The sequence below is a fragment of the Alexandromys fortis genome, unplaced genomic scaffold (genome assembly GCF_014885135.2).
Source record: "Alexandromys fortis isolate MF-2015 unplaced genomic scaffold, M_Fortis_MF-2015_v1.1 scaffold_14, whole genome shotgun sequence".
In the NCBI taxonomy this organism is placed as follows: Eukaryota; Metazoa; Chordata; class Mammalia; order Rodentia; family Cricetidae; genus Alexandromys; species Alexandromys fortis.
Window position 1 is genome coordinate 11,472,719 of NW_026067910.1, and position 22,761 is coordinate 11,495,479.

Below are 22,761 nucleotides of genomic sequence, written 5' to 3' on the forward strand. Positions count from 1 at the left end.
GGGGAGACGGGGAGGGAAGTGGGAGGCGGGGAGGAGGCGGAAATTTTTTTCAATAAAAAATTATATTAAAAAAATACAGAAGTGGGATTTGAATCAATAAACTAGAGGAGGAAATTCATGCCTGACCCTATAGTTGAGCCAATTTCCTGTGCCTGGTGAGGCCTTTGAACTTAGAGGAGAAACCTATTACTTCCAGTTTCCCAAACCAGTGTAACCCCGACTGAATTCTAAATATTTATTCTTATAGCGACAAAGAAGTGCAGTTCCCACTTCTCATCAAAGAAGCTTCTTTTTGCATTAGATAGAAACTATTACAGAAATCAATAAATAATCAAAATTCAAGGAACATCTGGCTATACAGTGCTCAGCCATAATTGATAGATTTGTAATACAGCACTTACACATAAGGCTCAGAAAGCAGGCTGGAAAAGAGGAGATGGAAAGGTTTTAAACAAACAGAGGAATGGGTTGGCTACTAAGGGATAGTGACTTCTATCTGTTACAGGAAAAAAGAGTCCATGAAATCTCAAGAGTATTATTCCATAAACGAGATCTGACCAGTGATATCACAAGCTGACATGCCAAGGAGAATCAGAAAAATTTTGCAAGGTCCTACATCTAAGTGAAAAGCTACAGGCAACTGATGATGGCTGAGAGTGGAAAATCAGTCTTCACTAGGACATGTCCCCTCATGGATTTTCAAATCCCATGTGGTCTGTCATAAGCATACACACATACAAGCAACATTAAATGTACTAACAAGCTGTATTTGTATGTACGTATATAGGTGAGTGTAAATGTGATTTTTGTGTGTATATATAATAACAAACAAAGAGGTTGTAAATTGTTGAGGAAGTAGGTGTACAGAAGAGTTGGAAGGAAGAAGGAAGGCGTGATAATGATGCAGCAATGGTACTCATGTATGATTCTCTATATAATTAAAACTAACCTTAAACAAAACCCAATGGAAATAAATAGCCTCCCTGTGGATTCATTTGTCCTGTGAGACTTTGGGCACTGGAATTTCTAGTGTCAGCAATACTGTGCTTAGATATTTAAAAAGAAATAAGTAGAAAACTTACATTTTTGTTTGTTTATTTTGGTTTTTGTTTTTACAACCTTGTCTCTCTATTTTCCAGAATGTTTCCTGAGCTTTAGGTGTAGGTGTTGTGTTGTTTTTACATGCAGTCAAATTGTGTCTTTAGCAGTGTGATATTCGGTCAAGATGCTGTTGTAAAAGCTTTTTAAGTGTAGTAATTTTATCACACTTTTTCATAGGATGGACCACTAGTTTGTGTATTTTACTTGGTTTCAAGGAGGTAAGTATTACTACCCTTAATCTTCATTACCACAGTAGAGTCAAACACCTTTTCTACAGATTTCTGATTGTCTATTTTTTTTTTCAAATTGAAAATTAAGCTCAAACTGGAGAAATGATCAATACATTCAAGGAAATGTGATGACATCATACTTTTCTTCTTTTCTAATTAATTTCCAATATTAATTTCTATCATCTTTCATCACAAGGTCAGTCTAATACATAGCAAATGACACATCTCTTCATTCTGTTTTTAGCTTGATTCTTTGTCCTAGAACAGTCCTGAGTATTTCAGTGTCTGTAAAGTAACTTAGAATATAGATTGAAATTCTATGGATTATGTGATCTGTACTCCCAAACAATACTGCTTAGAACACAGTTCAATACAGTTGAATGATATTCTTCTAATTTTAACCTTATTGAGAAGATTCATTTTATATAAGCCCTAATGGACATATGATATTTTTGTCTACTCAGAGAAAACAGGAATATAAAGTATTTTTCTATTTGTTTATCAATTTCAATAATTATTCAAGAACAATAGGAGAATTAAATAAAGACAGTATTTTTCTCTTAAAGGACTCACAAATTAAAAAATAAACATGTAACAAGATAATTATAAAACAGAATGAGGTAGAGTTATGATAAGAAAATAAGCAGATTTAAATGATAAATCTTGGAAAAATACAGAAAATTAAATATTTCATATGCCTCTTTAAAAGCAGCTAAAGAATTTTAACTGTTTTCACGGGGCCTAGGCCAGAGCAATTTAATCATTGCTTGAGGGGAAATCTTAGCTAACAGAAATGACTGTGCTAGCTAGTTTTGTGTCAACTTGACACAAGTCAGAGTCATTAGAAAGGAGAAAAGCTCAATAGAGAAAAAGCATCCATAAGATCAGGCTGTGGGCCAGCCTGTAGGGTATTTTCCTAATTAGCAACTGATGGGAAAGGATCCAGCTCTTTGTAGGTGGAGCCAGCTGGGGGATGATAGGTTTTCTAAGAAAGAAGGCTGAGCAAGCCATTAAGAATGAACAAATAAACAGCACCCATCCAAAATTCTTTGCATCAGCTCCTGCTTGTAGGTTCTGACTCTATCTGAATTACTGTCCTGATTCCTTCATTGATGAACTAAGACATGGAAGTGTAAAACAAATTCTTTCCTCACCAACAAACTTTTGGTCATGGTGTTTCCTAATAGCAATAATAATTCTAACTAGGAAAATGGCAATATCAATATCCAGGATATTAGAAAGAATACAGTGATATTCATATATTTTACACTATAATTTCTTTGGTCTTCTAATTTTGTTACCAGGTAGTCAGACTATTAATAGTGGACTGTGGGTATATTAGTGAAATTCATGACTCAGAAAGCAAATAATTAATTAAAAATATGATGATAAAGAGAGAAGAAAGGAGATGAAAATATTAGAGTTAAAAGGGGATAGAATTGAAATCCTATATGCCAAGATAAATAAATTAATGACTAAGGAAATTTTAGACACAAATAGATTGAATATTACATACAACCCTTTTGTCTCCCAGAGTGTCAATTAGGGCTTGAGTACAAAAGCAAAATGACTGTGCATCAAAGATACAGGATGTCTAATTTGGATGTGATTTTATATAACTCGCAGTCTATGAGTAGTTCAGCTATCTGTATGTTGTATCGGTGTCTGAAATCAGAACTAGACGAAAGATAGATGATAGAGGGAGCAAGGCAATCACAGCTAGCAAGGGATGAGAGGAAATTCATGACCATAAATTCTAATTGCCCTACTCCTGTGACCTTCAAGTCTCCATGCTCAGTGGCAGTGGTAATTCTCAGCATAAGCTGCTGTTCCTCCTCATGAGCTAAATATGCACTTTACCCAGAAGTGAGAGAAGACAATGGAAAATCTGGCCAAGCTGTCCTTTTTCAGGCATAGCTGCTGTCCCTAACCAAGCATAGATGGCAGGAGATCACTAATAACATGTGTGCACAACTGTATTGGTCCCTTCAAAGGCCAAACACTCCACTCCCCTGTCTCCTGATTTACAGATAGGTCAAAAGCTTCCTCACTTCCACTATGCCCAAACTATGCAACAGAAAGAATTTTAAGAATCTATTTCAACCTGGTGATAATAACAAAATTGAAAATCAATGTCCTGCTTTCCAGTGAGCATCAACATTTACAAATTTTAGTTATTCTTTATATTCTCTTGAAAATCCCCTATCATTCTGTTCCAATGTGTCAAATGGTCAAATATATACCCTAGGTAGAGTCTTGCCCCAGATCCTTCTATCATAAGTACACATGTGTATTTCATTTGAATGTTTTACTATATCTCTCTTTTTTGAAAGCTTTGTTTATTTTGTGTATGAGATTTTTGTCTATGTGTATTGTAGATGCACTACTGGCATATGTAGAATCCTTGGAGGTCAAAAGGAGGTATCAATCACCCTCCAACTAGCATGCCTAATAGGATAGTTGTGGGACATCACATGGTTACTGAGAACAAAACTCGAGTCCTCTGTAACAGGAACAGGTGACCTTAACCACTAATCCATTCCTCCAGATCCAGAAAGTTTCTTTTGCCAAGAAGGAAAATCTTCAAAAACGCTTATATTTTTTCTGTGTTTATCTGCAATTAGCCACTTACTTAGTCTAACTTCCATTGCAAATAGTATTTCAAAACTAAAACACTTAGCAAAGGCTTTCCTGCATGGAATTTCCATTACCTTGAACTTTTTGAAGAGAAGGAACCACAGATCAACAAATGCCCACAAGCTGCAAGCACTATTTTGAAATAAGATTTTAGAACATGGGGTTCGTAATCTTTGTTTTTAGTGTTCCCAGCTCTTTCTTTCATGTTAAAATGTTGACCCTTGAGCAGAACAATATAATTTTACTTCTCTCCTGTATTCAGTTGCAAGTTTAACTAAAATATCAAAATTAATACTTATGATAGAAAGATTGAGAGAATTTTTGGGTATTTGCTCACTCTACTTGTCTTTGAACTATGTCTACTAAAGACAGGGTCAAGGGTGTGTCTCAAAAACATTGAAAACAATTGCTTACTCATGATGATGATGTGATGCAGATCAATTCATTTCACTATGATTCCAAATATTAGTGACTATTATTTTCTTTCTATATTTTTAATTATAAAAGGAAGACCATTAGGTCAAAACTGCATAAGTACATACTATGAAATAACAACCTAAAACAAGACAAAACAAAACAAAAAAAGGCAAAAGTAAAAACAAAAAAAAAATTATTGCTCTACCTCTGTTCAGTTCTCTTATGTTCTCTTCCTCTATTCATTTTAGTTTCTACCACATACAAATTCATAGTTATAGGAAGAGATCTGTAGCTTTAAATAAAGGTACAATAAACAAAGGTTTTTAAAATATGGGAGGCATAGGTATTTTATCTCTGCTTTTAAAACTCTCTTAGTTTAATATTTTCTATGCACCTTCACTCTTAACATCAGTCAATTAGCGATATATGCTTAGATGGAAGCTGATTGCTCTTTATTTTCACTCACTTGCTACTCCTGAGGTGAGGATGAACATGAATATGTGAAAAAATATCAGTGGTGCGGGAGAATTGTCTGTATTTTGTCAATCATGTTATAAATAAACGCTGATTGGCCAGGCAGGAGAAATATGGGTGGAAAAACCAGACAGGAAGTAGAAATGATATAATTAGAACAGGAGAATTCTGGGAAGGAGGAAGTTGATTCCTCAATATGTTGAGCATCTAATTGTTCCTGTACCAATAGTTCTAAAGCCTGCAATTTATCTTCAGCTAAAGGCCATTGTTTAATCCATATTGGGTTTTCAGATAGCCATTTTAAAGGTAGGGCTGTTGGTAAATCTAAAGGTTTGTTAGTGGCTTTATGTTCTTGTACAGCCTGAATGGCTGATGACCTTTGTGCATAGTACTTTATTACATCCTTCCCAGAATTATGAGTTCCTGAGACTGCAGGAATGTTAATCTGACTTTTCCATTGTTGTAGCAGGCCTGCCCCCCCCCCCCGCCATGTTACACAGTGTAATTCACCACTGCTTCCCAATACCAGCAAATTGTGATGCAAATGTTTAAGTCTAATAGACACGCTTACTAGCTCTAGACCTATGCCAAAATAAGGACGTTGCATATTTCAAATAAAGGCATAAACAAGGTTTTTAGTTCCTTTACCTATGTCATGAGCACTAGAGATTATATTATGCTTTAAAAACTAAGGATATAAAGATACAAGACTTTCACAAATAGAAAAATATGTATCTTTCCATTACAGGAGAAAAGCTGGTTTTGCCTTACAGTTATAGGTTACAGGTCATCGTCTGGGGAATTTCAAGGCAGAACACAACTACTGGCACTCAGAAAAATTATACTGCAAAGTATCATGTTTTGGGATTGTTATTCATGCTATTCTTCCTCCTGCTGTGTTTTGCCCCATGAAGGATGCTTTACAAACTAGGATCCCTCTCTCTAGGGTGGAGCATTTAAACTAGAAACTCCACCAAAGATAGCTTCCTCCCTCCCAAATAATCCTATTAATATTATAATATCCCTGCTTATGTGCGTGAACACTGGCTATAAACAATTCACCTTATCTGATGATAAGTCATAAGACTTTTTATTAGAGAAAGCATTCATCATCTCAGGGGAAAGAATGATGACACCAGTGAGCCAGACAAAAATAAAGCAGTTCTATCCTGTAGCCTTTCCCAGTCTTTTCCAATTGGCTTTGTGCCATTCCTTCCAACCACCTTTTGAGAAGTTTGGCCTTTTGCCATCAAACCCAAGCATAAAATTTAGTTTTCATGAGTCTTTGGGTCATCAGATTTGAATGTTCCTGGGTCATACCAATTTCTGTTTAAGTAAATTTCTTCTGTTTATGCTGATTCTACCTTTAATTTTAGAAATGTCAACTATAACCATCATGTTGGGAAATAGGGTATTATATCTCTCTTTCCATACCTGTGTTGCACATAGAATGAAGTATCTTTTGACTCATATGTATAATAAGGAATGATAAAAAGTATTTGTAGATTTATAGATTATTGTATGTTTGTTCACAAGCTAGCATGAAACAAAGTTAATTCCCTCAAGATAAGGAGATGTAAAATACCATTCCAATGAAACTGAAATTAAGTTGGTCTCAGAAAGACAAAGTTCATTATTGCTCTCAATTGTGGCCCTTTGACCTTATAGAAATATAAAATCACACAGTTACCTATCACATGAAAGAAGACACCTAATCAAAGGAACAAGAGGATTGTGAAGAAGAGAAAAGAGAGAGGGTGGTTGATATAAATATGTATGTTCACAGTGTTTCATATACTTGCAATATAATTGTCTTATTTAACATGTCTAATAAATTATTTTTAAAATTCATTCATATTAAATGGCTTCTTTAGTTAGATTTAACAAGTTAAACAAACTTGTAAATAGTTTATAATAGGGAATAGTGACACTCAGTGGGTGGATCTTCCATTCTTAATTAATGAAATCCAGACAATCTCCCAGCAGCATGAATATGTCCAGAGACAAATATTCAATGTTATTCCAGATTCTGTGAAATTGACAGTACTAACCATAACACTGCTTTAATATGAATAAACAAATTAACAAACAACTTCAGTTTAAGAGATAGAAAACTTATTGGAAAATGTGTCAGGAAACAGAGATATGAATAAAAACATTAAGATGAACAAAAATATATATTATTGAGATTTTGTGGTCTAATCACAAAGATGGTTTTAAAATTATTTTTATAATGTGAATCCTACCACTGTTGATATAATTATACACCTAACCAAGCTAACCATAAGAGGCCATAAATTAATAAAATTAAAAATTAAAATATATAATAATAATATGATGTAGTATTGTCATCTGTCAATCTGTTTGTGTTGATTTCATTGGTTAATAAAGAAACTGCCTTGGCCCATTTGATAGACCAGCCCTTAGGTGGGTGGAGTAGACAGAACAGAATGATAGGAGGAAGTGAGGCGATTGCCATGCCACTCTTCTCCAGGGCAGATACGATGCAGCTAGCCACCAGGTCAGACATGCTGAATCTTTCCTGGTAAGACACCACCTTGTCGTGTTACATTATTAGAAATGTCAAGATGTGAGAGTTAGCCAATAAGAGGCTAGAGCTAATGGGCCAAGCAGTGTTTAAATGAGTACAATTTGTGTGTTGTTATTTTGGGGCATAAGCAGCCAGGCGGCCAGGAGCTGGGTGGTAGGAATGTAGCCCACAGCTCTTTCTACAAATGGCTGCCCAACGTGGATAACTGGATCGACAGAAAGCCTGAGAAAGCTTGGGAAAGAATAGAGTAAAGCACCTTTTCTTGGTAGCAGCAATTTCTCGGGTCTGCTCTGTTTGCTAGAAGCAAGCAAGCACTCGCATTTAAGAGTGGCTTCCTAACTCAGCTTTATCTGCAAAACCCTGCAGCTCTTTAAAAGGTCCTCCCAAGAAACACTTAAACAATATTGATGAAAAGCTGAGAGCATGCTTTTCGGTTTTCAGCCATACCAGGAAAAAAGCTGTACTGTTTTCAAATGCTGACTTTCTGGGCCGTCCTGCCAGGAAAAACTCTGAATATTTTAGGCAGGTGGCTCGTGTGGTTTGCAAGCACGTTGCTGAAGCTTGCTTGCTGGCAGGGACTTGAAATGCCATAAAGTTGTGGAACTAAAAATAGCTGCATCCGGTACCTCCGCCATGAGGCTGGAAAGCTAAGGAATGGGCTGGATCTAGCTGGCAAAGCCCCGGCTTTAATCCTACCCATATTGCTCAGTAAATTAAAGACTCATGTGGTCACAAAAGAGACATATACAGTAAAGAAAGATTCAAAGTCAAAGAAAACATCTAAATGGTTTACAGTGTGTTAAAAATATATGCAGGCTTGAAAAAAAAGTTAAAGTTCTTAAAGTAAAGAAAAAGAGTAGTTGGGTGTGGTGGTACACACCTTTAATCCTAACACTTGGGAGGCAGAGGTAAATTGACCTCTGAGATTTCAAGGCGCAGAGGTATATTAACTTCTGTGACTTCAAGGCATGGTAGCATGCACCTTTAATCCCAATGCCTGGGATGCAGAGACAGAAGGATCTCTGAGAGTTCAAGGACAGCCTGGTCTACAGAGTTATTCCAGGACAAAGATATATAGAGAACATATCTTACAAAATAAAAGTAAAAATAAATGAAATAGAGGTTAAAATGAAGCCACACAAAGATGAAAAATACATAGAGAATCTTGATACTGTATGCTATTATGCTTTCTTTGAATTGTTTGAATACTGAGGAAGGAGCAACAGCTACTAAAACATATTTGTTTATAAATGCTGCTGAACTAATCCAACATAGATATTTGAAAATACCTTGACTTTAAAATTTGGATCTAAGGATATGATATTTGGGAAAAGAGATTCTTCTTTTGATTTCACAGAGGATGAGATCCTGTGGATTGCTTCTATCACAATATGGTATGATAGACCACACCCTCCTGAAAGGTTGCTGTGAAAACCCTCAAAAAATTACTTTGCTTAACTGCCCACTGAGAGGAACCTAGCACACAGGTTACACCATGAAAAATCTAACTAACAATGCCCCCATTCAGCACAAAGCAGTTTGGAGAGAAATTACTATGTCCATATTCCCAAATATTGTTTATAAATGTTTGTTCTTTTACATTTAAAGGGGGATATGATATAGGTATGAATAACTTGCATTGATATGGATTTTGTTTAGTGATTTAAATTTGAGGTCAAACTTGTTATATGTATATGTATTTCTGACCTTGACTAAGGTATTGTGATTGTGTAGTTCATGTAAAAATGTAATGTATATAGGTTGTTAATAGATAATCATCTATAATAGTCAAGTTTGTTGTCATGTTAGTTAGATTTTCTGGATACATAGAGATATGTTTCAGTTAAATAGGCATTCTTCTTATCTTTCAAAGATTACAGAATATGGCATTTAATGTTTTAATAACTTAGGGCTTTTTATGACAATGAGACACGTCTGCTCCTGGCAGCACCAATCTACTTCAAGAGGAAGATGGGCATCGAAGAGGATCCTTATGGAGTTTGATAGCCATTTGAGCAAGAAACTGCTCTTGCCTGGACTGTTGCATAAACTGGACACAGAGAACCTGCAGAGAGAGGACTGCTGAGCTTGCCTAAAGGTGAGATGATCTTTTGGGGTTCCTGATTCATGAAAATGTCTGTGAGGCATTCTGCGGGACACAGCAGATAGTGACTGAACTGCCTTTGAAATTCCCTTTTTCATGGAAATGTCTGCTGGAAACCAAGGGCCTGTAGGCCAAAGATGGATGCCCCAACATTACAGAGGAACTTGAGGTGACTGTCCAGGCAGTGAGATATCTCTGTGATTTCTAGAGTTTTGAAAGTTGCTTACTTCTCATTTACTTAGGTAATATTATATCCTTCTGGAGTCTTTGATGGAGTTGAAGAATAGATAGATAGTTATAGTTATAGTTTTCCATTGTTATGATAAAATATAAAGTAGATATAAATATTGTAACTGTAATTCTTACTTGATAACTGTTTTGTTATATGTAAGTTTGCTATGTTAAAGTGAAAGCCTTTCCTTTTTGTTTAAACAGAAAAAGGGGAAATGATGTAGTATTGTCATCTGTCAATCTGTTTGTGTTAATTTCATTGGTTAATAAAGAAACTGTTTTGGCCCATTTGATAGGCCAGCCCTTTGGTGGGTGGAGTAGACAGAACAGAATTCTGGGAGGAAGTGAGGTGATCGCCATGCCTCTCCTCTCTGAGCCAGATGTGATGAAGCTCCAGCCCAAGATGGACGTACACTATTATCTTTCCCTGTAAGCCACCACCTCGTGGTGCTACACAGATTACTAAATATGGGTTAAGCAAGATATGAGAGTTAGCCAAGAAGAGGCTAGATATAATGGGCCAGCCAGTGTTTAAATGAATACAGTTTGTGTGTTGTTATTTCGGGACATAAGCAAGCCAGGAGGCCAGGAGCTGGGTGGCAGGAACGCTGCCTGCAGCTCCTTCTACAATAATACAACAGCTATAATAAATACTGAGGTTTTAATGGAATAATTTTAAAGTCTACATTCCAACAGAATGAAAAATATAAAAGAAATGAATATATTTATAGGAATTTATGACTTATAAAAGTCAAGTTAAGGTGACATAAACAGCCTAAAGATATTTACAAGTATCAATGAGCTTGAAGAAATAGAGACTCCCAACTAAAAATAATATGGGATAGGATGGATTTAGAGGTGAATTTTACCACATTTTAAAGATGAACTAACATTAATATTCTTCAAATTAGTCTATAGAATAGAAACCAAAATATTACCCCAAAACATTTATAAAATCAATATAACCTTGGCAATAAGTACATAAATACACTAAAAAGTAAAAAAAAGAACATTATGATGCATATAGATAATAAAATGTCCAACTTCCTGCATACCAAATTTAGTAATGTATTTAAAAGATCATGTGCCATGATAAAGCAGCCTTATTTTCAGGCATACAGGGTGTTCTAATATACACAATGCAATACACAGTACAGCATATAATTATACTCAAAGAAATAAATCACATGATCATTTAAATAAGAGAAAAATTGGTCTTTGTTAAAGCTCCACATCCATTCAAGACTAAAAACTCTGAAGGAACAAAATCAAGGCAATAAAAGCTATAAAAAGTGATAAACCTATGACTAGCATCATGTGAAGTATGGAAAATCTGAAAACATTTCTCTTAAAATCAAGAATAAGACATGGATATCCCTGTTTCCGCTCTTACTGAATATAACTATATTTTAAAGCTAACCTGAGAATTAAGGCAAGAAACAAGAGAAAAATTTGAAGAGATATAAATAACAAATACGGAAGTGGAATTATTTCTGCTTGTAGAGGCTACGGTCTTATAAGACCCTCAAAACACCTTAAAATCTCTTAGCTCTAATTAACATCTTCAACAAAGTGGTAAGCTACAAAGTCAGCATAAAAATCAACAGCTTCTCGTGTACCAATAATGAACATGTTAATAAATAATTAAAAAAATTTTTTACAGTAGTCTGAAAATATTGTAAGAAGAAATGTAAGAATAAATCTAAAAATGGAATTAAAAGCTCTATCATGCAAATTTGAAAACACTAAAAAATAGAAAAATAAAACAAAAAATGGTAAGATCTCCCATCCTCATGAATCGGTAGAATTATTTTTGTAAATTATGTGTATATATCAAAAAAATTCTATAGACTTAACAATATCCCTTAAAAATTCTTAGGAAAATGTTCACATAAATAGGTATTTCCACTATAAAATTCATCTAGGGGCACAAATGACGTCAACAGTCAACATATCCTAAACAAAAACAAGGACACTAGAAGTATCATAATGTCTGGTTTCTGATTTGTGACAAAGACATAACAAAATCAAAATGGCATGGCATCCATATGGATAACTAGAGAAATGGCTGATTGGGTACAGTTCTTATTCTTCGGACTTGAAGACCTGAATTTAAATACCAGAATTAAAAAAAAAAATAAATAAAAAGATTCCTGTGTTTTTAAACCCAGTCCTGGGGAAAAGCAATGACACATAAAACCCTAGAAGTGTATTAGTCAGCCAACATAGACAAATAAATGTTCTCCAAATATAAGAAGAGACTTTGCCTCACAAATAAGGCAGAATGTAATTAAAGTTGTTCGAAACCAACCTCTGACATACACACAGAGGTGCTCTTGTGCATACATCCACACAAACACATGCACACACACTGCTTCTACATACACACACAAAAAAATGCAGTAACAAAACCTATTATTTTGCATATTATATGTCAAAAACAAATATAAAATTTAGTAAAAATAAAGCATAAAACAAAAGCATTAATAGAGAACCTAAAACTTTGAAACCACTAGAATAAAATACATTAACGTGCAAAACTAGACATAAAAAGACATACAGCACCTCAGGATAATAACAAGAATTGATAAATGAGGTTTCATGGAATTAAAAAAAATATTTTGCACAACAAAGAAAACAGTGAATGAAATGACAGCAAACAAAATGGAAGCAAATTTATTTACCTAAACATCTAATTAGTAGCTACAGTACAAAAAAGAAGCATAAAATAGCCACCAAATTCCATCAATAAATGAGCAGATAAAATTAGTCCCCAAATATAAAGAACAATGGCCAAAATATATATGACGATTGTTTCAAAATTCTTGCTATCAAAGAAATTCAAAGGTATTTAATTAAAAACTACTCTGACATTTCAGCTCACCCAAATATGGTAGCTATCATGAAAATTAAAAAAAAAAAAACAGAGGTGGAAAAAATGAAGGATTCCTCATAACTGCAATGGGAGTATAGTAGTACACAGTTTAGTAGTATACATTAAATCATATAATGCAGCAACACAGAAGTCAATATGGAGGCTCTTCAAGGATCCTAGAAGATCAATGGAGAAGACGTGTGTTTTTTTTTATATCACACACAACAAAACATAAAAATTTCAAAAATTGATATTAAGAAATAGTAAATAAAAGAAGGAAATGGCAACAATGAGAAGTGACATGGATCAGTGGGCAAGATCACTGGCTGCCATGACAAGAGCTATGTTCCTTCTATAGGACATATTTCATGGAGAGATAAACCTCATACAAGGTGCCCTCTGACTTGCATGATATGGAATACATTGTGTGTACTCTTACACACACACACACAAATAAATAAAATGTAGAAAGTATAATGTGTCGGAAGAGACTGTTCTTTCTTTTCCCAGGCAGCCATACCAGGATAATCACAAAGAAACTATATTAATTACAATACTACTTGGCTAATCATTTAAGCATATTGATAGCTCTTATATCTTAAATTAACCCATTTACATTATTTTATATTTTACCACAAGGCTTGTGGTTTACCAGTAAGGTTCCCAGGCATCTGTCTCCTTCAGTGGATACATGGCCACTCCCTGATTCTGCCTTCTTTTCTCCTCTATCTCTGCTTGGAATTCCCACCTTGCCCTATAGTGATGCCATAGGCCCAAAGCAGATGCTTTATTAGCCAATGGTAATAAGCATAATTACGGCATACAGAGGGGAATTCCACATCAATAATGGACATATGTGTTAAAGTTATGGAAAGGTTTCCGTAAAAAGCATTAAATGATGCATGACAACCAAACTTTCAAAAAATGAGTTTCAGTATATGGTATAATGTATAATAATATTTATATTTAAAAATCTCAATGTTTAAACTTGGCATGGTGCACATGACTTTAATTCCAGCTCTTGAGAGGCAGAGGCAGGTGGATATCTATGAATCTGATGCTAGTATGGTCTACAAAGTGATTACCATGGCATCTGGAGCTACATTGTTAAATATTGTCTCAAAAAAATAAAAATAAATAAATAAAACAAGAAAAAATTCAATGTGTTATATTATTAAATATCTTGATTCAGCAAATCATTACCTATGGCACATAGAATGCTCAACTTTTCATTTTAAAATAATAAATTATAGTTTTACCATAACTTGAACAAAAATATTTCAATACGAAAAATATAGGAATTATATAATCTTAGGTTAAAAGTACATATTTAAGTTGGGTGGTGGTGGCACACACCTTTAATCCCAGCACTGGAGAGGCAGAAACAGTTGTACCTCTGAAAGTTCAAGGCCAGCCTGGTCTACAGAATGAGTGCCAGGACAGGTTACAAAACTACACACAGAAATCTTGTCTCAAAGAAAAAAAAAAAGAAAAAGAAAAAAGTGTATATTTGAAATGAACAGCCTTATTATCTTTTACCTCATTACATGAAGTATCTTTAAGTTCTTATCTAATAGGGATCATTGGATTATAGAACCCTTGCTTTTAAGTGAATTTCTAAGTATAGATAACCAGGTAATACAATGAGTCCTTTTAGTCACAGTGGCCTAAAGAACAAGATAGTCTGGGACACTGGCAAAAAAATGTGAACTTTAAGATATGATTTGAATACAGAACAATGCACACAAAATAACAGATATTCTTTCAATCCCATTACACATAAGAGTTGATAAAGTCTAAAAATTTGTTGCATTCATGCAATCATCCCAAATATGTGTGTGTGAGTGTGTGTGTGTATATATATGTATATACAGAAACAAATGTTTCTTTATACACAGCTAAGTTAGGTATGCAACTAGATAAAAGATAGACAGAAAAGACATATATAGAAAGATACAGATGATATGATAAGATAGATTAGATTTGATAGAGAAGTTAGATAATCAGTGAAGAGATGGATATATAGATGATTTTTACCTAGATATATAAAGAGAAGATGATGGATAGATAGATAGATGATAGATAGATAGATAGATAGATAGATAGATAGATAGATAGATAGATAGATAGATAGATAATTCATAAGTAGGTGAATAAATAGATGTTGGGTGGATAGAAAGCAAGCAAGAGAGAGATGGGGAGAGAGATAGAGAGAAAAAGTGTGAAAGAGAAAGAGATGGTTGGTAGACAGGGAGATATAAGTTAAACTTGTACTCTTGTACTTTGGGACTAAATTGGAGAGTTCCCCCAAAATAATTTCACTCTGTTAAACTCCCATCCTAACAAGCAGTGCACCTGCTTAACTGGGATAAGTGCCAAGAAAAGGAAAAACTTCAGGGGAATTAATTTCCAGAGCAATAGATAAATGGCATACCTCATTAGAAAATCTATTTAAAAGGCACATTTGAGGGGTGTCTGCAAGACTTTCATAATAAATTGATGCTTATATCATCACATCATTGCCATCTTTCTTCTCAGATTACTGATCTTATTTCCTCCTAACAGGGTTCAAATTCACATTATGTTTTAAGAGTGATTGCCTCCTTTGTGCAGGCATACATTCTTCATGTACATCATTATCTTCTAATTACCAATCTGTGTTTTGAAATGAATATGTTTTATGGGGCATTTGGGAACTTTTCTGAATAGTGATAGACACCTTGATCCAGTGTATGATTATGTTTCCCTGCTGTGGTAAGGATAGTAGATTATGAACTTTTTTTTGTGCAAGAAATGCTAAAATATAATCTTGTTGTAGAATATTATTTTAAGGTGTGTCACTTTTGTTTATTTTGCTTTTGTTTGACTCTGTGAAGCTGTGTTACTTTACCTGTCTAAAACACCTAATGGTCCAATTAAAAAGCTCAATGGCTAATAGCAAAGCAGGAGAGAGAAACAGGCAAGGCTGTCCGGCAAAGAGGATAAATATGAGAAGTCTGGAGAAAAGAATCTGGCAACAAGAGGGAAAGGAGGAGGAGTTCAAGGGCCAGGTACCCAGCCACCCAGCTACACAGCCATACATATAGTAAGAGGGAAGGAAAAGGTATACTAAAATAGAGAAAGATAAAAGACCTGAGGCCATATAGATGGGATAATTTAAGGAAAGCTGACAAGAAATAAGCCAACCAAATGCTGGGCATTCATAGCTAAGAATAAGCTTCCATGAGTAATTTATTTGAGAGCAGGTTAGTAGGCTCCACCAAAAGCCAAAAGAGTAAAATATCTAAAATTACCAACAACATAATCTTCCCTACATACTCCGAGCCAGTGGAACATCATAAACGATGTCTTAACAAACGTTATTTGTTTACATTTGTTGTTATTTAAAGAAACCTCTTCCATCATTAATAACAGAAGGTATTTGTAAGAAATTTCAATCAAGTGCAGTAATTTTAGTCCTCGGAGAACTGCAAATTATCAGCTAAGCCTGCCTTTTTAAGGGCTTATTGATTTCGTCGGCCGAAGCTTGAGTCAGACTTGCAGCAACCTTCCTGAGAATCCAGCCTCTGTCACTAAGAGAACAAATTCCTTTTCTTCCTCAGCAGTTTCTGTCTGCGTTCTTTTTCCAGGGGAGATGCACAGGCAATGAGCAGGACAGCAGCGTGGTCCTACATCTTGAACGCTGGCTTTTCTCCTCTTGTAACTATTAATAGGTCTCCATTTCTCTTTCAAGAGCATTCTGTTTTGGATTGTTCAGCTATATAGATATCTCAGGTGTGGAAAATAAATTAGAACTACATTTCCTCAAATTTCCCTAGGTAGAAATTTCCTGGTAACTCTTGGGAGTTGGAAAAAAGAAGGCAAATGTAAGAGGTAATGTGTAGCCGTTGTTTGCCCTCTGAAGGTTGGTACTGGGTGTATCTTTTCAGTTTCCCTAGTTTCTTGGCCAGCCCTATGTAGCAAAACCATGCCTGGTCTATAATTCCTGCTGGGCTGTCTCCTTCACATGGTACAGAGGCTCAAGACCAATAACTCACCTAAATCATTTCCACTTGAGCTGGTGAGAAAGAAATGAAGGTTACAATCTGTCCTTACCATTTCTACTTTGTTTCCATCTGACCTTTCACCTTTCAGCATGCTGACTTTCCACTCTACAGCAGACACGATCAACAGCACTCTATAACGTGCTTAGCCAGCTCTCAGTAAGTCATAAACTATACTATTATAATCCCTGTTCTGTACCAGGTAACGTGGTTTCTGCTGCTTCCAACACATACAGACACCCAGAGTTAATCTGAAAAATTTTTAGCCGTTGCATTTAGCTAGAAATCAAGGAGAGCTGAAATACTTTTCCAATCTGTTTATATTCTGTGTCCTAAAATTTGTCTTAATTATAGTGAAAAATCAAATAATACATTTTGAAGAAAAGAAAGTGAGATACTTTCTCTATCTCAGATAAGAAAAAGGAACTTCCTACTCATATTAATGTAAAGGTTATTTGCTTGTGTTCCATGGGCAAATCGGATCAAATTCTGAAAATGAGAAGTTAGGAAAGTTGTGGTTGTCAGCACAGTATGTATTTAATGGAAATAAATTTTCCTTTCTCTTTGAACCCATTCTAATGGTTTCACAGTATTTATCAATACTTAAAAATCCAGAGAGAGTAACTTGACACAGTCACCGCCATTCAGCCTTTAATATAAACAGCAATATGATTCCTTCTGCTGCCAGTCATGTTCAGAAAATATTAATAATTACATATTCAAAGTGTATTAGGGTAGTACAAAGACTCATCATGGATACATACATACTACTTGCTCATAAACATTTAAATTATATCAATTAAAAGCATTACTGAAATTATAAGGTAGTTTTTAATTCTTTAAATATCTTATTGAAGTAATTTTTTTCTTGTGATCAATCATTAAAAGACTCTTAAGAACTGGGTGAATGATCTTCGCCATTTTGACAGGTAGAAGATGGAATGTTGGAGAGGATGTGGAGCAAAGGGAACACTTCATCATTTATGATGGGAATACAAACTTGTACAGCCACTTTGGAAAACATTATGGCAGTTTCTCAGATAATTATAAATCAATCTATCCCAAGACCCACCTATACCACTCTTGGGCATATACCCAAAAGATGCCCAATCACACCACAAAGACACTCTTTCAACTATGTTCATAGCTACATTGTTTGTAATAGCTAGAACATGGAAACAACTTAGATATCCCTCACCCAAAGAATGGATACAATGGAGTATTTCTTAGCTATTTAAAAATAGACATAATGAAATTTGCAAATGGATTGAACAAAAAGACAAACATGGTATGTACTCACTTATAAGTGACTACTAGCTGTAAAGTAAAGCACAATCATGCTACAATCCTCAGATCCAGAGAGACTAAGTAACAAGATAGGCCCTGGGATCTCACTGCAAAAGTGAAATAGAAAAGATATTGTTGGTGGAGTGGGGGCAGGTGGGAAGGGGAACAGGAGGGATCAGATTGAGAATGGAGGGAGAGACAACTGGAATTAGGGGGAGCATTTCTGGGAGAGGTAGAAACCTAGTATAATGGAAACTCCCAGGAATCTATGAAAGTGATCCCAGCAAAGACTTCCAACAATAGGGGATATGTGGCCTGAACTGCCCATATCTTAGAACAAGGCAAGACTTCCAGTGGAGGGACAGGGACAGCAACCCAGGCACATAAACTTTGACCTATAATTTGTCCTACCTACAAGATGTGCTGGGGTGAAGGTGACAAAGAAATTGTGGGAGTCACTAACCAATGACTGGTCTAACCTAAAACCCATGGCATGAGAGGGAGCCCACAGCTGATACTGACTGGAGGGCCAAATCCAGAGGATGGACAGTCCAGACACCTAGGAAAAACACAAAGTAAAGTCATCCTATGACTCTAAAAGCATTTTTCAGAAATGAAAAATCATATTTCTAAAACTAGAACACAAGGAGACTGTGACTCCTGATCTGCTCTTTGCTGTCTCTGTGGCACCATCTACCTTGATGTGGAGACACCATTGCCAACAGTCTAATGCGTGAGGCATATTGCAAATAACACCATTCACATCAATCTTTCATCAAGTGCCTTCTCTGCCAATATTTTTACTGCAGTCTGAGGATAGAACTTAGGACACAGTCACCTATATAAACCACTTCCAAATTTCTGACCCACAGACAATAAATTTGTGTGACTTTATTAAGGCTTTTACTTTTGAAGCAATTTGTTACTCATGAATAACTGTCTTTTCTAAAGGCAGTAGAATTCTCTAACTTTGTTAATTCCCTAATTCTCAAGGTCAAGCTCAACAAGTTTCAACTAAATGAAATAAAATTATATATGTACATTTCTTCATCATGTAAAATGTGGTTTCAATCTCAAAACATCAGAATTATGTATTTCCTTAAGTAATGTGCTTCAAAAGACCCCCTATGTGACTCTAACATTCACACAGGAACAAAACAATCTTTTTCTTGAAAAAATTTAGGTTTCTGGATGATACAGTCACGTCAACTGATATTTCTAGTACATTGTACTAATTCATTTAGACAAATGGATCCATATAGTACCAGAAGAAAGGAAATATAATATAGTATGTTATTCTTATCACATTACAGGGTCCATCAAAAAAGAAGGAATATGTCATGAAGCATGAATAAACATTTTCTAGATAAAAGTGAAAAAAATCTCCACTCATAGAATGGAATATTTATGACAAATTGGTTCTTTCTACCTTCTTTTGAAGAGCTATTTCATATAACCCTATAATTTAGATATTTTCACAATCCCCCACTTTGTAGCTGTAAAAACTGAGGCCAAGAGTGATTATATTTTCCCATTATCAAAGAGTTATCAAGTAGCATGTTCTATGAAAGCAAATAAATGAGGCACCAGAATCCTCATTCTTAATTATTAACCATCATGATAGTTCTACAAGAGTTGGGAGCTGGGAAAACTTCATTGTACATGGACAGCAAGAAAGAAAAGTTTGTGTTTGCCTAGGATGAGCAGGTAAGAAATAAATATGGTTGAGAAATTGGATATGTGCACTAAACTACAAGATCAAAATGAAGAGCTATGATAAGGGCTTGAATTTCATACAAGGTCTTTCCTGTGCTTAAGCAACAGTGGAAACAAGGCCTTTTCAGATGTTCACATAATGAAGATGTCTTTGGGGATTTACGAATGGGTAGGGACTGATGAGGATGGTATAAAATTTCCTAAGTTCTCTGAAAATAGAAGTAAGTGTGAAGTATAATATAGATAAGGTGTCACTGATACGAAAGCTCACATTTAAAAGTCATTTGTGTTTACAGAGAAAGCATAGGCTGTGAAGGATTCTCAGGGTCTTCTTGTGGGGATGGCTGATTTTGTCTTTTACAAATGTAGGCATCATAAGAAAGAAACTTCATGGAGCAGCTATGCTTCATATTGAAGACTTACTGAAGCATTCATTAACCATCAGATAAGGAAACCTATAACAGGTAACCATTCATAACACTTGATGACTGTAGCTCCATGGAAAATATTTCCAACATTTGTGTTATCTAGTCTGAAAACTTAATTGAAGGTAGCTTTGTATTTTATGGCATAAATTTCTGTGTCTGCTTATGAAATTAACTTATAGATATTAGAATGAACTAAAGCTATTCAAAATATATTCTATAAAATGAGTTATGTATATTTTATGGTCATATTTGGTTTTCAGGTTAAAGTAAATGAAATTATATTTGAATGGAAAAGATATATAAAATGCTACAGTCCATTTAGACTTAGTGAAAGTCAGTTTTCTGGAATATTATAACCAAATATTTTTCACTTAAAATCTGTCATTTTAAATTACAGAGAATACAACTTCATTTTCTTTAAAAATATGAAAAAAATACAGTAAATGCATTACCTATTAGAGCAGAAACCTATGGCTCTGTTTGGCTGGTACTTTGGTTTATATCTCTGGTAAATGATGCCAAACATAGCCCAACTACCATAGATATACCTGGCAGAAATCATGTCAGTAATGCCTTTGTTTCCATAGACTCAAATAGACATCTATGATGCTATAATATTTATATTGCAGTTTTGTCTTTTCTAGCATATCAATTGTCCGGTACAAATAGTAGGTTCTTGGTAAGTAATTATTGAATGACTAAAATTTCATGAGGAGAGAAATCATGAACACAGTGACTCCAATTGTCTGTGTCCAGATGCTAAAGGCCCTCCTGCCAATGGAATCAAAGAGAAAGAAGGGAGGAGAGAATGCGTATGAAGAGCACATGAAGATGATCATGAAATATCTTCGCTGGTGGTAAACAGTAATGGGCATAAATCCGTTCACCTACTCATGGAATATAGACTGAGCACACAAATCATTTCTCTCCACCAGGAAATAAGAATCAACAGAGAATTTAAGATCCGTGTCAGATGTGGAGGTAGATATATACAATTACAAAATATAAGATAGCTGCGAACAAAGAGATGAACAAAGAATCATAAGACTGAATGTGCACAATAAAAATCTATCTTTTATCACTTGTATTATTCCTGCTCTGCTCCGAAAACATAAGGGACATGTGGACAATGAAGATGTAGTCACTCATTATGGGCAACTCTGATAAAAATCCTCTTTACCTTCTTCACTTTCAGAGACTGAAAATAGGCACCTTAGTAGGAGGAGCGAGTACGTCTGAAAAGAAACTTGAGAGCACGTGTCAGTGAGCCTTGGAAATATTTCCAAAGATCTTGCTAATCCAAAGTTATTTAATATAGTCTTTATTTTGTCAAGTGTTAAACCCCTAAGTTATTCTTCCTTAATAGTTGATTAAATCAGCTTCAAAGACAAATCACAACCAGGCTTTTTAATCATCTTTTTTTTTTTTTTTATGAAACTGCAGCATTTAGCCTCCAAGAAGCTTTAAAGATGAAGACATTGATTGCATTTTCAAATCAGTGAACACAATAGACCAGGAAAGGGAATAGAAAAAAACTGACTCCAGTGATGCACAGACATCAGCGTGTGTTTAATTTTTCACACTACATTGGGCTGGAGAGAAACGATGCCACACATTAGAAGAACATGTTTTCCTTTGATTTAAAGTCCAAACGCAATGCTTCTTACCTGAAAAGTTTTTGTAATCCACTAAGTCAAACATGACAATTGCCACAGCTGACCATGTGATTATCAGAGCGATGACCAGAAGCCAGGCTGCAGGGGAGCTGAAGGTGGTCACGATGTCTTCGGTGACAGTCCTCTTCAGCACCTTTCCAGGGGACTTGGGCAGAGACCCATTTTTGTTGTCTATCACAGTTGTGGTTGTAGATGCATTTCCTAGTCACGCACCCAGAAAACAAACATAAGAAAGTAAGTAACACAGACTGTTGAACTCTTGATGCTATTTTCTATAGCAGAACATATTGCGTAATGCGAGATAATAATCCACAGCCCATCATCACATTATCCCACTTTCAGCATTTTATCCTGAAACCTGGGGGCTTAAGTGGTCAGCGGTCTTCATCTCCAGTGCCATTTTCCATTCTCACTATTAGAAGCAACTGTGAGTTTGGGGGCTAAGATGCTTTCCTTACTATGACCTTTGATTTGCGTTCCCTTGAAGTTTAGAAAGCAAGTGAAAAAAAAGTCCTCTTAAGGAGAGAATAAAAATTAGTGATAAAGTAATTCAGATGGATGAAATTTTTATTGATATCCTGCTTAATTGCCTAACTTGTCCTCAATGACATCACTATATTTCTGGTAAGTACACAGAACTAAAAGTAATGTTGGGAGATCTTAGAATATCGATTAACTTGATTTTAAGAATTTATAACTCACATCACAATACACAAAATATATAAGATAGCAAAGTTATAAGCAAAAGTCAAATGTATCATTTTAAACCTCACCATTCAATGTTAAAATGTTCTTTTTTTCTAATTTTCTCTAGATAAATTTAATTGTGTAAATATGGTTATTTGTTTGTAAGAAGTTATAATCATACTTTCATTTGCATTTAGCTAATCAATATAGAATAAGTGGTATAAATACTTCAGTATAATAATTTTTTAAACTAGAAAATAAAGTATGGGCTCTTGAAACAGATGTGTATGCAGTGATGATTATG

At 35.0% G+C, this 22,761-nt stretch overlaps 1 protein-coding gene across 1 annotated transcript in view; it reads right to left on the bottom strand.

Moving 5' to 3' along the window:
• The window catches only part of Trdn (triadin), a 285,314-nt gene extending 262,933 nt beyond the window's left edge, over positions 1 to 22,381 (bottom strand). The window contains exons 1-2 of the mRNA XM_050137969.1: positions 22,366 to 22,381; positions 21,762 to 21,971 (exon numbers count right to left, since the gene is read on the bottom strand). Coding sequence (XP_049993926.1) covers positions 21,762 to 21,971; positions 22,366 to 22,381 — 226 coding nt within the window. The remainder of the gene's footprint in view (positions 1 to 21,761; positions 21,972 to 22,365) is intronic.
• Positions 22,382 to 22,761: the final 380 nt, after the last annotated feature.